This window comes from Thermobia domestica, chromosome 15 (assembly GCF_964235325.1).
Source record: "Thermobia domestica chromosome 15, izTheDome1.hap1.1, whole genome shotgun sequence".
Classification (NCBI taxonomy): Eukaryota; Metazoa; Arthropoda; class Insecta; order Zygentoma; family Lepismatidae; genus Thermobia; species Thermobia domestica.
Genome location: NC_137468.1, coordinates 90,415,840 through 90,431,850, shown reverse-complemented (window position 1 = coordinate 90,431,850; position 16,011 = coordinate 90,415,840). Strand labels below are relative to the sequence as shown.

Below are 16,011 nucleotides of genomic sequence, written 5' to 3'. Positions count from 1 at the left end.
CAGAAAAATTGCCAGAGGAGAGAAAAATAGCCATCAGAAAAGTATAAAAACATCCCTGCTGTGTGTAGATGTCTTAAATGGACTGACTACTCGCATAAATATAGTTTGAACTGCTTTTTACGTCGTGTAAAGCATATTTTAAAGAAGCATAAGTGTTTCTTCTGCAGAAAATTTTTGCAGAATTCTTGCAGAAAACTTTTGACTTACAAAAGCTCATCGCAGAAAGACAAAGAAAGTTCTGCCGACGGGCTTAGAATCAGATGTAAGGTATTGCGCCGTGGAAATGAATGAACTGTCCGCACAACTGTGCTACATTTTACAATTTAATTTCAATAAAGATGTGAATTTTCTAAAGCAGGGTTTCTCAACCTAAGGGTCGCCAAGATAAGCGAAAGAGATAAATATAATTAGAATCTAATACCAGAAGATATTTTTAATATTATTTTGAATTTTGGTCTGACAGGCTAATTTTTATGTTTATACATAGTGTTAAGAACAACAAAAAATAGGTCTATTAAACATTTTCAACAGGTACAGAGTTGTTTAAAAATCAGTTTAAATGAAAGAGGTACGATATGAAACTAATGAAAACTGCATATTGAAATATTTAACAACTGTCCACGTTTTTAAATCAAAATTAGAAATCACTTTTTTTTTTTTTAAATATCATATGACCCAAAATTAAGGTAGTTATGAAGTTTTAAAATTTTCAAGTGGCCTCCATTTTAAAACAGTGTGACGGATTGGATTCGATATTTGTAATATAAATGAATTGTCCCAATGTGGTTGAAATCAATTCGCTTTTAGGAAAGTTACTGTATCCACTATATACAAGAAATGAATTCTATTATTATTGAAATAGATGGATATCATGAGATCTCCGTAATAAGTAGAGACCGGATGTTTGGCAAAGTGCCTATTCTTTAATATTAAAGATATGAACAAAAATAACGTTTTAATGTTTATATGGTGAGTTATAGTTTCAATTTAAGCCAATTTTATTTTGCCTATTTTGCCCCTTACTGCCTAAATAATTGCATTAATGTCTAATTTTGCCTATTCTATGCATTTTCTTCCAAATAAGACTTCATTGGGAAAAATATATAATTTCGTATTTCAAGAAAGGATTCTGCCTCTTCCGAGAAATATAAGATTAAGAGAAACTAACTTATGGGCAGGTCAAGGTCAAATTTCAGCCCGCTACAATAAAAGAACGTCGCCGAAATCAATGACACAGTATGATCCATATCCCCCCCCCCCCCAGTTCCTCCTGTTTGCAGCAGCGTTGCATTCTACAGATGCACAAAAGAATTAACGTTCTTTAAGTTCTCATTTCAGCATAGTGTTCGTCTTGTGACCGGCCGTGTGGTTTCTGATATCGTGTGTGCGTGGTTTTGTGAGCAATAGAAGTTGTTAAGATCTAAGGAAGCCACATCTTTGAAGAGTAAATTGAATGATTTTGTGAAGACTTTCGGTTGTGATGTGTTTTCAACTGACGGAACCATACTTTATTGTAAAGTGTGTGAAAAGACAGTGAATTGTGACAGTGACAGTGAAAAGACAGAAAAATATCACGTTAAACAACATTTAGAAACTGCCAAACATAAATCTGCTTCAAATGCAAAACAAAAATTAGCAAAACCTTCTCTGATTACTACGTACGCTACCACTAGTCGGCAGTCTCAGTTTTCTGCAGATTTGTGAAAGGCGTTCTTAGAAGCAGATATACCTCTGTGGAAATTACAAAATGACTCCTTGAAGTGTTTCTTATCGAAGTACACAGGTGAACAGGTACCGAGTGAGTCAACACTGCGCAAAAATTACATAGACGGTTGTTATTCGAGTGTTATTGAAAGAATTAGGAAAGAAGTTAATGAGAAAAAATTTGGGTTTCGATTGACGAAACGACCGATGCCACGGGACGGTTCCTTGCTAATGTTGTAATTGGTACAATGGAACATGATCAACAGTCCAAAATATTTCTTCTAGCATGTGAGGAACTGCCAAAAACAAATAGTACAACAATTGCTCAGTTGTTCACTTCCTCACTGAATTTAGTTTGGCTGGATGGTGTTAAACATCAAGATATTCTTCTGTTTATTACGGATGCAGCACCATACATGAAAAAAGCTGCAATGGCACTTAAAGTTTTTGTCCCATCTATGCTTCACATAACATATCTTGCACATGCTCTGCATCGAATCGCTGAGGAAATCCGTGGTTCATTCCCCGAAGTAGATGCTTTAATCTCCAATACCAAGAAAATATTTCTCAAAGATCCATCTCGAATTCAGCTATTTAAAGAAACCGCCCCTAAAGTTGCTTTACCTCCAAACCCAGTAATAACAAGGTGGGGTACTTGGATTTCTGCAGCTCTATATTACGCAACCAACTTTCATACAGTAGAAGAAGTAGTAAGCTGTCTGTCTGAAGAGGATGCCTCATCAATTCGCATAACACAACAGCTGTTGAACAATGATGTGCAAAACGATTTAGCTTTCATTGCTACCCACTATTCAATTTTTCCAGGCACCATAACGTTTCTGGAAGAGAGAAATAAAACTTTGATCAACTCCCAATTGATGGAACATTTTCAATCTGTAGTGGACAAAATTTGCTGTGTGGCAGGTAGTTCGTGAGAAATGTGATAGAGTTATGGCAGCCAATAAGGACTTGAATAAACTAAAAACAATTGCACAAGTGTTGAAAGGCGAAAATGTGCCCAATGAATTTCATCCACATGTTCTTGCTTGCTTCAAATATGCACCGGTTACATCCGTGGAAGTAGAGCGATCGTTCTCGATTTTAAAACATGCGTTATTCGATCGAAGACATAATTTATCAGCTGAAAACTCAAAAAATACCTGGTTGTTATGTGCAATCGGAATGAATAATTCCTCATGTCGACAAACTATAAGAATGTGTTGAATTAAAATACGCGGAACAATTTATCTTTTTATTTGAAATCTGCCAATATTTCATCTTTTGACTATTGCGTGTTGTGATATGAACTCCTGTGTGTACAAACCAAATGTAAATTACAAACTGCTGTTTGTAGTGATAAAATGCCGTAAAACTTTGGACAGCTATATGTACTGATAAAGTGTATAAAATTTGGATTGTTATGTGTAGTGATAAAGTGTTGTATAGAACATATTTACCAAATATTCAAAGAATACATGTCAAGCTTCGTTTTTATGTATACAGTAAAAGAAGATATTAACAAACAGGTATGTTTCTGTATTCTTTGAACATAATCTATGACTTGAACTTATTATTTTAAATTGTATTGCGTATTTATCTTCATTGTTTAGATTTATAAGTGCCTATTTTACTGCCATTTTTTTTTAATTTTAAGTGCCTATTTTACTGCCTATTTTTTTAAATTTTAAGTGCCTATTTTACTGCCTATTTTTTAAATTTTAAGTGCCTATTTGCCTGCCTATTTCACAGGTTTTTAATGCCTAAACATCCGGTCTCTAGTAATAAGTATATTAAAAATTCCACACAAGCTTATTACAAATCAGAAATTATAAGGGAGTCGCTGGCAGGAGGATGTGATAAAATGGGGGTCGTGATAGGAATTATGTTGAGAGCCACTGGTCTAAAGCAACAACTGTCAACTCATTGCTGCTATGATACTCCTTCCATTCAGAGATAAATTCGCCTGGACTCATTTACTTACAAACTATTAAAAGAAATGAGTGTTCTTCAATTATTAATTTCCATTCTTTCACAGTAACTACATGCAAATGTTCATATTTCTTGAGTAGTTTTGATGTGTGTGAAGTTTATTTGTGTTATTTTATGTGCTTATTTTTAGTTCTTGTTTTACTATTTTTTTTTATTTAATTAAATTAATTAATTAATTTTTTGTCTATGTTTGCTGTTTGAAGTGCCTAAATATCCGTATCCTACTAACAACAAACCTATAGGGAGTTACGAGCTCCTCCGTGGCTAAGCGGTTAGCGTACGCGCCTTTGGCGTGGGAGACCCGGGTTCGATTCCCGGCGGGAGCTCATGTGGTTCGGATTCCACGTTAATCAGTAGGTCCACGTCTCATATAGCCTCGCTGCTGAAAGGGACGCTAAACTAAAAATCAATCAACCTATAGGGAGTTACGATTGCCGATTGGTAGAACGTTTACATTTGGTAACAAGAGTGGGAGATTTGATCCCAAGCCATGTGAGTTCGTGGCAGACAACATTGGGAGAGAGGGACAGAGAGAGATTGAAATGTGGGGACAGAGACGGATACATCCACGTATGCAAGGTTAGAATTGGAGAAACAAATTATCGGACAAATCCATATTCTGAGGAAAATTGTGACATTGTGAAGCATAAGAATAAATCTTTCTCAATCAAACATTAGTAGAAGTTCAAGAAATGAAAGTTTTTAGTGTTACTTTCCACGATTATTCCTTATATGGTAAATTAGACGGATATTTAATAAAAGTGAATGATCGTGAAATTAAATTTTTGTACTTTCTCAACAGAATCGAACCTGAAAACACATGCACCAAAGGCACACGCGCTAGCCACTAGATCAGCAAGAAGAACTTGTAGAAGATCGAGACTAACGAGCAGATAAGATTTTCCATAGATTACAATGTTAGCTTTAGATCCTTCTAACTCCTATACCCTTTTATCAGATTTCGTTGTTTTTACTAATCTAGGTTAGTACTTTACGAATATTTAGATATAACATGTATAAATCATCATTCTTGTAGTACTTCAGACGCTGAACTTTCTCGCCTACCATACATCTTAAACATTGTTTTTTCGACACATTGCAACACCTTTTTGAGTATTTATAATAAATATCCATTTCTAATAGAAGTAAGAGTATATTTCCAATATTCATGCGTCGAAAGTGTGGACATTCTTAAGATATGCGAGAAGAACATGGTTCGTCAAGTAGCATTCATTTTCCATGGATGAGTAGTTAACGTCGTGATTTCATAGCCAAAGGTTAGAAACTTGTCTCCAAAAGTTGTGAATTTTTTAATTCCTCATTCTCTAATTGTTAAGATCTTTCTCTCCCTGCGGAATCATTTGATGCTTTAGAAACAGTTTTCACCTTAACTCAACACTGAGAGTATGATATTCGCAGATTCTACTAGGAAACTTTAATTCTTATGCTTTACAAAATCAGTTTTCCTCAGAAGATGGATGCTGTCCGATCATTTGTTTCTCCAATTCTAACCTTGTATATGTGAATGTATCCCTCTCTCTCTCTCTCTCTCTCTATGTTGTCCGTTACGAACTCTTATGGCCTGGGATAAAACGTCCTACTCTTGAAACCAGATATAAGTGTTCTACCAACGGACCATCGTGACTCCCTATAGCTTCGCTGTTAGTAGGCTGCGGATATTTAGACATTTAAACAGGAAACATAGGCACAATAATTTCCAATTTGCGTGTCTCGAAATGTTGTCATTCTCGAGATATGCAAGAAAAGAATGGCTTATCAAGTAACCTTCGTGGGTAAGTGCTTAACGTCGTGCTTCATAACCTAAAGGTTCTTGATTCGAAACCGTCCCCGAAAGTTTTTTTTTTTTTTTTTTTTTTAATTTTTCATTCTCCATATGTTAAGATCTTTCTCTCACTGGCAATCATTTGATACTTAAAAAAAAAAAAAATCTCCGCCTTAATTCGACAATTACAAGTGTGATGCTCACATGTTTTACTGAGAACCTATGATTCTTATAATGCTTCAGAAAATCACAATTTTCCTCATAAAATAGATGCTGTCCGATCATTTATTTCTTCAATTCTAACCTTGCATTCATATATATCCCTCTCTGTCCCCATATTTGAACTTTTCTGTGTGCTCTCTCTCTCTCTTTCTCGTGTCACGAACTCACATGACCTAGAATCAAATGTCAGGCTCTTGAAACCAAATGTAAGCCTCTATCGGTGACCATCATCAGTAAAACAGTCTCTTTCGTTCCAGAGATTTCGATCTATAAAATGCTTCTCGCAGCAGGCGACCGATCACAGTAAAAGTGTATGATATTCTGGCAGAAGTTGAGCCAGACCAGCGTGTAAATTGTCATGACATCGCAAATGACTTAAACATCCATCACCAGTCATTCTCAGAAAGCGGGCTGAAAGTGTTCTTACCCTTTAGCTGTATGGGACCCGCCCTACTCTGTTGAATTTCTGCTTGTAGTATATTTTAGGATAAGTTTTCTCATTTGGCGTTGCAAAAATTATTTGATTTTTAAAAATTAATCAATTAATTATTACTTTTCAGATTTTTTTATATGTATGAACCTTCCCTGAGAGTTGCTTATTCGATCAGTGAAAAACGTATCGAAATATGACCAACGGTTCTCGAGATAATTGCGTACAGCCATACATAATACAAACATGCACACATATGGTACAAGTCAAACTGAGAACCTCTTTTTTTTTTTTTTTTTTTTTTTTTAAGTCTGTAAAAGAAGTGAACTATACTTTGTTTCAATTCGTATTTATTAAAGGTAGTTTTGATTGAAAATACCTAACTACTGCTAAGAAGAAGTGGCTTGAAATAGCAATCACTACTACAGAGTTGACCAAAATTATAGCGTATAGTTAAATCACATATGTACTAGCTAACCAGCGTATGAAAATGGCTAGATTTAGTTAGAATAATTAATTTGGCAAACACTGTTTGGAGCCGCTATCGTCTTCACGAATATTTGGAAAGCGTTTTTGCTAAAGCACCTGCAGTACCATTCCAATTTGCAACTGTAAAGCTCAGGAAACACTCAGATATTTTTCCATCAGGAAAAATGTATCTTGAAACAACAGTTAATAGTTGAGACGTCCTCATTTCGTCTTATAGCATAGAAATGACGGATAAATCGATTATTTCCTTTTTATTTTCATTTATTATGATAGTAGTGGTACATTGTGATAGTGGCCTATTCATCGACCTATCCAAAGCTTTTGATACCATTGATCATGCTATTCTTTTGAGTAAGTTGTATGCTTATGGTATTAGAGGTGTAGCCCACAATTAGTTTTATTGTTATTTATCCAGTAGGCAACAAGCGGTACAGGTATCAAAATTGGTTGCAGATGAGGTTCAAACAACTTGTTCTTTATCAAGTGTAATCAAAGGTATCCCCCAAGGTTCCATTTTGGGTCCTATTCTTTTCCTGCTAGATATAAATGATTCGTTAGATTCTTGCAAGACAAAGCTTTTAGGTATAACCATAAGTGGCGATCTTTCATGGTCTGCTCACATCTCTAAACAAGAGGCTAAGTAGCGTGTGTTTTGCCTTATATAAACTTCAAGGTACGGTTTTGAGAGAAGCATGTCTTAGCTTTTATTACGCCTAATTTAACTCACTAATTAGCTTCGGAATAATACATTGGGGAATTGCTGAAAATAGTTTAAACAATTTCCGATTGCAAAAGAAAGCGATTAGAATAATTTTCGAATGTAGAGAGTCGTCATGTAAAAAGATTTTCATAGAAGCAAAAATTTTAACACTCCCCAACTTATACAGTGTGTTTGAAAAAGAACTCCCTAGTTTTAATGTGTCCTAGAATCTGTACAAAGTGACATACAATATTCTAGTTTGTGGTGTTTGATTCGTCAACTTTCCAAGTTTGGCTCCCCTGCAGTTGGCAAGTCTGCTTGACCTTGAGACGGCACCAGTGCTGTTTTTTTTTTCCTCTGTTTCGTCAGTTCAGTCCAGGCAGGCGTGCAGTGCAGAGCAACTCAGCAACAATGTGTACTCCGCAACAGAAAGCACAGTGTGATATTTGGCTTGTAAAAACTGAGTCAGTTATAACAGTGCAACGTAATTTTAGACGTCAGTATGGTGTTGAACCACCTACAGCAAAAACTATCCGTCATTGGCTAAAGTCTTTCAAGGAAACCGGTAGTGTTTTAAAAGCAAAATCACCAGGTAGATTAAGAACTTCTGAAGATGTTGTTGAACAGATCCGTGTTTCTTGTGTTCGGAGCCCAAAGAAGTCATTGGCCAGACTTATTCTACAATTAGGAGTGCCTAAAGGTACTGTGTATGATGTTGTGCGTTAAAGACTTAAGTTGCGCGCCTACAAATTGCAACTGTTACATGAAATTAAACCTACTGAAGTGAATACGAGGCGAGAAGTGGAATATCGTCTCGACGAGTGCAGGGCCACAAATGGATCCCACGTTGAAGTCTACCAACATTAAACAAAGCTTAACAGAATTCTCTTTCATGATATGTACTCATTGATGTAAGTTTTCATTCATTTCCCAATTAAATTCATACTTAAAACTAGGGACTTCTTTTTCAAACACCCTGTATATTTATAAATCTATTCTTTTTACTGTGAAAACCAAGCCTCTTTTTGCCTTTAACAAAAATGTTCATAGCCATAATACAAGACAAGAGAGTAACATATTTGTGATGCATCAAAAATACAGTATGCTAATATAAGCAAAACTGTGTATATGAATTGTGTTAGGCTGTATAATAAATTTCTTATGTACTTAAAAAATATGACTAATGTTACCGCTTTTCGTAAGAAGTTATTTAATCTACTTGCTGTAAAATGCTATTACATTATTAAGGAATATTTAAATGATTCTTTAAATGAAGAATTGGCAGCAGAAACTACTCAGTACATGCCAGGAGTGGTATAAATGGTTTCCTAATTAGCACGTAAATGGTCATGTGTATGTACTTAATAATATCTTCTATTTTATGGTTTTATATTTTAGTAGGATGCATAGGTGTAATATTATGTATACCTTCTGCTACGTGGTAATATTTTCTATGTATTTCATTCACAACTGTAATGCTTACATGAGAATTTCTTGCTTTTGTAAGCTAATGAAATAGGCAAATAAATGAAATGAAATTGCATCATATTATTTTGTGTATGTTTTTACAGTCCCGAGAGTTCTGTGGCTGTTTGAAGATTATCTAAAACTATATAATATTTTCTTAATAATTATAATAATTCAATGTAGTTTCCCTTGTTAACCCTATTTTTATCTTCCAAGTGTCCTATGAAACTGATTTTTTGATATACTAAGAAGATAATATCAATTATTAGTTGTACAAGTTTCCTGCTATTTTTCACCTGCTCGTTATACTTAATAGTCTCTTGCTTAAGTTGCTGGTCTGCCTGAAAGTCTTTTCGAACAGTATCGAAAGTTGTGGGATAAATTTGCGATCAAATGTGATTTGTAATTGCTTGACGCTTCGTGGATTTCAATGAATTGTTTATATCATCAAGTAGTGACTGATTCCAAGTGTCTTTTCCAATTGAAAATAAGAGGCAAGGTTAACAGTTCAATTTTGAAGTTTTCATAAAGCCAAATAACCAGTCTGTCTTCCCATCAGGTGCTTGACAGTCCAATTTTGAAGTTTTCATAATACCAAGGTGCTTGTTAAAATGATGAACACGGAGGAAACAACCAATTTTTAACACCCCAGTTACTACATAGATGTGAATTCAATAATACACAAAGAGTGAAAAAATACATGATTTAACCACTACGATACCCAGTCTGCAATCTGAACAGCTATGTAAACACTGGATTGTCCAAACTTAAGAGGAAGTTGTAGTACAAGCCACGTGATCTGAGTGAAAGAACCTGACTTCAAGAGTGAGAGTGTGTATAAGTGTTCATGCAGCAGACTGGGTAGCGTAGTTGTTAACGTATGGGCATGGTACGCGGAAGACCCTGGTTTCGAGTCCCAGTCTAGTCATGCACTTTTCACTCTTTAGTTTATATGTGTGGCAGGTTGATACCGTCCATCCTTATGAAAGAATTTCCTTTTATCTTGAAAACTCAGGGGATTAATTGACCGGCCTTTTAAGTTAACGGTATGCGCGTACAATCTTCCTTTGTTTCCCCTCGCTCATTCACTTGCGTAGAGGCTGCCATGGATTTTTGCTAATGAAATACAAGGCAGACAGTAATTTCATTCGTAGTAGGCTCCAGAATCATTAACAAGAAGACGTACCGACATACCTGCTTAAAAAGCAAACTCTTAAAAAAATCACAAGCACAAACATGAATATCCGATTTTTAACTAATTAAAATAAATATTTGCTTCGCATTACACATACTGTTTCAACTTGCACTTCGAAAGGTGAAGAAGATAGTACCATACCCGCACAACTTGTTTCAAGAAAATGCTTACGAATATGCATTCTTACTCGCAATATCACGGCACGGAAAGATAAGTGAATCGCTTCATTCTGACTAGATCGCGGTGCGCAGAATGCACAATAAAAACTGCACGGTAAAATAGCGGCATCTACATTCATTTCTGGAGTGCTTCAACTTAGAAATAGGGAAATAAAAATAACGATTTACTATAAGCAACATGACAGTTTGAATTAATCCATTTCAGTAAAATTCATAGTATTATTTTCTTCCTAAAACACAAAGAAATGACTCATTCCCTTGATTCCATTGAGTGACCGCCCATGGTAGTAGCAAGTTATTGTAATACAATTGTTTGGGAAGTTTGTAATCTAAACTTGAAATTTTAATGACTTCCAAATAATGCCAAACAGTAAGCGAAAACATAAGATTAAGGCTTCAAGGTCGTTCGTAAAATTGGTTGATTGAAATGTTTTATACAAATAAGAATATATTTTCTTTCAGAGTCAATTATTAAAGGATTGGTATCCAAAGATGAGGAAGAAGCCGAAGCTGCTACCAAGAGAGCAGATTTATACTTGGAAGGGAGAAATGTTGGTGAGATTACAGAAGATGGCAGCAAGATTAAAACAAACCGAACGGTAATAAATAGAAAAGCATTTGAAGACATGGACAAGCCGCAAGATCCTGGATCAATGTCAAGAGGTTAGTGAATGTTAAAAAATGTTTACTGTTTAGAGATAGAGGAGCATGAGTTTCATTATTGTCATATGTGTAGTTGGAAGACATCCAGGACACCCAGCGTAAATAAGATAGCAGTGTCTCAAACAGGAAAAGTATTAATCGCTCAATATACTGCTATCATAGCAAGAAAACAGAATACAAAATTCATAATTTTATTTTACTGTCAAATTTTTGTTTTTACATTGCAGTTTCCACTAAATCCACACGTGTTCATAGGGAAGAACCATGACGTAAAGTTCGTGATATACACTTAATAAAATATTTATTGTACCAATATATTTATCTTGTGAAAGGGGTCGCGGTGGCTCAGTGATAGAGCGTCCACCTCTGGTGTGTGGGATTCTTGATTCGATCGCGGCTCGCGCTGAATAGGCTTTGTGGTGGACAAAAACTGTGTGCGTGGGTTTTCTCGGGGTTCTCCCGTTTTCTCCAGCTTTCTTCATTCCACCACTTCATTCATTCTCATCACCGTCTCCTTTAGCTTATACGGCATAATCGTGAGACGTAAAACAAAAGATTTATTGCGTGAACATTTTCAGGAACTTTTCTGTACTCTTCCTCAGTCACGGTATAAGAGATAAACCTAACGTCAAATCGACTCGCGTTCCAACCAATCTACAGGTTTTGTAACTTCGTCTTACGGTAATAGATTACAGTCATGTCTAGAAAGCATCATAATTGAAAAACTGGAATACTTAAAATTATAATAATATAATTGAAGTGAACAATCAGAAGTATTCAATGATCGGTAAGCACTCACAGAATATAAACCCAGTGGTTCACATTTCCTCAAGTCCAGCTGCATTTACTTTCTCAGAACTACAAGGTGTCATAAACTTCCATGTATCTTAGTTTTTATTTATTTATTTATTTATTTATTTTATTTATTAACACGTTTATGATACATTTCAATTTTTAAACAGATTCCGCTCATCCATAATTAGCCGAGATTTTTTTGTCCTAATGTAATAAGATTCATACACGTGCCATCGTCTTGAAGTTGTTTGCTGGACAGTTTTAACATCCTTAATACTCTGGTTGGACATCTCTAAATGTTTTAACAATTTAAAAATAACCTAATTCTTACAACCTCTTATTAAGGCTAAGAGAGAAGGTGATAGTGATGGAATGACGAAAATGAGAGAAAATTAGAGAGCCCCAAGAAATTTCACTTACACAGCGCTGGGATTGAACAGGGATCCCACGCACCAGAGGTGAGTACTCTACCACTGAATCATCTCGGCTTCTTGATAGTCATACCAATATATGACTTATCACATTACTAGATGACTTCGTAGATTCCTGCTTGGATAGATGTTAATAAAATACTTTTTAAAATGAGTAAACTGTGCTTTAGTGCTAAAGGGTGATTTATAGCTAACCTTAAAACCATTTTATTAGCAACTGTGTTGAAACCAAAGAACAGTGTTGACCAACATGAGAAGGAAATCCCCGTATATGTCGTCAAGAAAGAAAGAAAAAAGATGAAATATTTGAATTGCCAACGACTAAGAAAAATATATACCGGTATAAAAAATGCAAATTAAAGACCCTGTCCAGGAGACTGTGAGCAATTATTAGAGGTCTCAACAATTAAGGGAACCAAGTTTAAAAGAAATATTGTTTGTTTTTCAGTTGGGGAGAGGGAGATGTAACTTGGTTTTTACATACGAGGCGACATTCCGTGTAAGTAGAAAAGCAAATACATTCAATATGCATCTTTGGAAACGGAAAATCCACATAAGTTTGTTGAGTTAGTTCAGGATTCCCCTAAAGTGAATATGTTTTGCAGTGTGCCAAGAGAAAAGGTTTATGATCCGTTCTTTTTCATGAGGAAAACGGTTACGAAATTCATTCTTTGACAATAGTGACCAAATGGTTATTTCTTCAACTTGGTGAAGATACTAACACTTACATTGTCAATTGGATGGAGCTCCGCCACATTTCTACGCAGGATGAGGTTCTTGAACAAAAGCCTACCACATCGTTGAATTAGATGTGGAAGTAATGATGACAAACTTCTTTTATGGTCGCCACGTTCCCCAGAGCTTTTCCCCGTGCGATTTTTTCCTGTGGAGCTACGTTAAAGGTGCAGTTTACTACCCTTCATTACTGGCTACAATTGATGAACTAAAGGCGCGCATAACCAATGCCATCCACACTTTTACACATGAATACCAGGCCGTGTATGGCAGGAAATGGACTACCGCCCAGATATCTGCAAGGTTATTAGAGTATAACATATTAACATTTGTAATAGCTCACAACCAACCTTAGTAAGTTTTCAGACATTTTTCATGTTATTTGTATGTATATGTCTTTATTATATGAAATACAGTACTTGTTTGTAACTTCGACAGTGATTTGAAAAACACTGCATAATACGATTCCAAATTTTTCAGATGCTTTTAATGGAAAAATTAAAACATCCAGCATAAAATATTATACACATTCTTTGAAAATATCAGACAATGGGAAAGATCAGTTTAAAGCTCATTTTAAGATTTATATCCCAGTCAGAATATTCCGTATATTGAATACGGAAAGTATACTCAGGTCGACTTGAATGTTTCGAGAAAGTGTAGTGAAAAAGCATTATCAACAAATTTTATGTGTTAATTAAATCGAATCATACCATAATGCATGACAATTTCCTATTTTATGTCTGACCTTGACGAGTCACGCGATGATACCGCATGGTCGCGGAAGAGTGATATGGATGTTACAGACCTGCGTGATATGAAATAAACTTTTGTTTTTCAAAGCTTGGTCTGTGACTATAATATGTTTTTTATGAAACAATTTTTATACTAAAAATGTGGTATTCGGACCAATACGGTGTTTACTACGGCGCTTTATTTATTTTTAACTAGATTAAAGTTTCTGGTATTTTTGTCAAATCCAAGATACATGCAGAATAAAAAACTTGAGTCTTCTTATATCTAAATATAGCGTGCTTCTTTACGAACTCCCTGTTCATTTGCAATTTCTGTGTGACCTTGTCAAAACCATTTTTATTTATTTATTTATTTATTTATTTAATTAATTAATTTATTTATTTACAGAGTGCGGCAGGAAAATCTGACGATTTGTCATTGCAGATACTGGCAACACTGAGTGAAAGTTGAGCGACGTAACAATAGTCGGTGCTACTCTACCCAAAGCATTTCAGTCAACATGGAACAGCGGTCATCTGTGGTAGATGGACACAGCGTACTATTTGACAACATTTTCAGATTCATCGTAATCATCGTGTTCCCACACGGAACACTGTTTTGGTGTAAGTCAATAACTTCCGTGTTGCGAATGCCTCAGAAGATCACCAGGCGCACAGCGTACGGCTCCGACTCCGAGAATACTGAGCGAGTTCGCCAGTTTGTCATGCAGAGTCCTGGAGATTGGCGAGGAAACATGCTTTGGCTCTGCAGTAACGTCAGATGTTGCATCAAAAGTCCATTTCCACCCTTACAAATTTGTTACTATGCAAATGTTAATCCTCAAAACTTTTATACATGTTTAGTCACAGTTGCCGCAGATGATGTTTTAAGTCATTTTGTTGTGACAGATGAATTATTATTTTATTTCTGCATGGTTCTCAACTACCGATACTGAACAGAAGAAAATCTTTGCCAACTGCTTGAAAGGGCTCTGCACAGTCCAGAGGTGATTGTGTGGTATAGTGTTTCTGTGTTTAGTGTTGATGGCTCTTACTGTTTTAAAGGCGATGAGAGTAGCCACCTGAAAGTGAATTCAGAATTATAAACTCATATGTTAAACATTTTTATCAAACCTGAGCTGCGTAGACAATCTAGTATCTTGAAGATGGGATGACGGTCTATATATCTATTCAACCCATGACCCAACTTCGCAGTAAGGTAAAAGCCCCAGTGTTCGACCATGCTCCAGTATTCGACATGCGGAAATTAAAACTCATAAAACAAGGTATTGTGCAAGCTCAGCGGTTCGAGAATAGGTTGCGCAACATTGTGTACGTCCTGGCATGGGATGTGTAAATAATACCTGGTTTCGTTAGTCCAGCGTCGTCGGTACTGAAGAGATCATCATTAGAGCGCAAGATCTGACTGTTTTCCTTTGTGTTCTTTAGTCAATTAGTTAGCGGTAAGTATGTGATAGTGACTTTTTTTCTTACTGTTAGTATAAGTGTATGTCATCACTGTCAATAGAATTTTCTGCTATTTACCCATAGTTTAATGTTTTTGAGAGTTAAATACGAAACACAATGACAAACGATGTTATTCACCCTCTGTCGAATACTGGAACACTAATTTATAGCAGTGCTCTAAAGTTCGTCACCTATGTCGATTACTGGGGGAAACTGTATGAAACGAATCACAAACACCAGTAATCAGGATATGCAGCGAAAATAAGTTCTGTCCAAATTTCAGCCTTCTACGAGACTCGGAACCAATGTTCGACCACCCGTGACGAACACTGGTGTTCTGACCTGTCGAAGACTGGTGATTGTGTTAATGTGTTGTGTTGACCCCTCACAATAATCCCTGCTATCATCTGAAAACTATATAGATAACCGAAACAGGAGCAGGAATTACTGTACAATATAAAAACAACTTTCAAAAATAAATAAACAAGTAAACAGATAAAATGCCAAGATAATTTTCCCGATACATGAACAGTGTCAAAATGGACATATGCAGATCCAATTTGAAGAGTTCAATGCTACAGGGCATAGACTGGACGTCATTTAGCATAAAGCAATTTTAAATCAAAGCTTTTGTTTCCACAGAAAATGCAAATTTCTCGGTGAATACATACCCTTCCCCCTCAATATAAATAAGGGCTAATACTTAGTTCTCTGACATGGAAAACTGAACCTACATGAAATCTTCCTTTGTATATATATAAAGTTAAGACCTCTGATTTAGAGATACAGTACAATACTAGTACAACGAATTTTACTTAAACTTTCGAATTTTTCGTTTTAAAGCTTTCGCAATAGTAAATTATTTTCCGGGATTTAAGATCTTTTCGTCACTCCGAACATTTCGTTAAACTGACGTTCGTCATACTGACATTTTCTGTATTTGGGCAATATAAACTTAATGGGAGCTCAGCAACAGCGGCCATAAGTTTGTGGCAACTACTAGCACATTTTACGTGATCCCATTTCTT

The 16,011-nt window shown here is 35.7% G+C and overlaps 1 protein-coding gene across 1 annotated transcript in view; it reads left to right on the top strand.

The window, feature by feature from the left end:
• Positions 1–16,011, top strand: part of LOC145671137 (tetratricopeptide repeat protein 12-like) — a 77,091-nt gene that overhangs the window by 26,398 nt on the left and 34,682 nt on the right. The window contains exon 2 of the mRNA XM_081739941.1: positions 10,621–10,821. Within this exon, the coding sequence (XP_081596067.1) occupies positions 10,621–10,821 (201 nt within the window). The remainder of the gene's footprint in view (positions 1–10,620; positions 10,822–16,011) is intronic.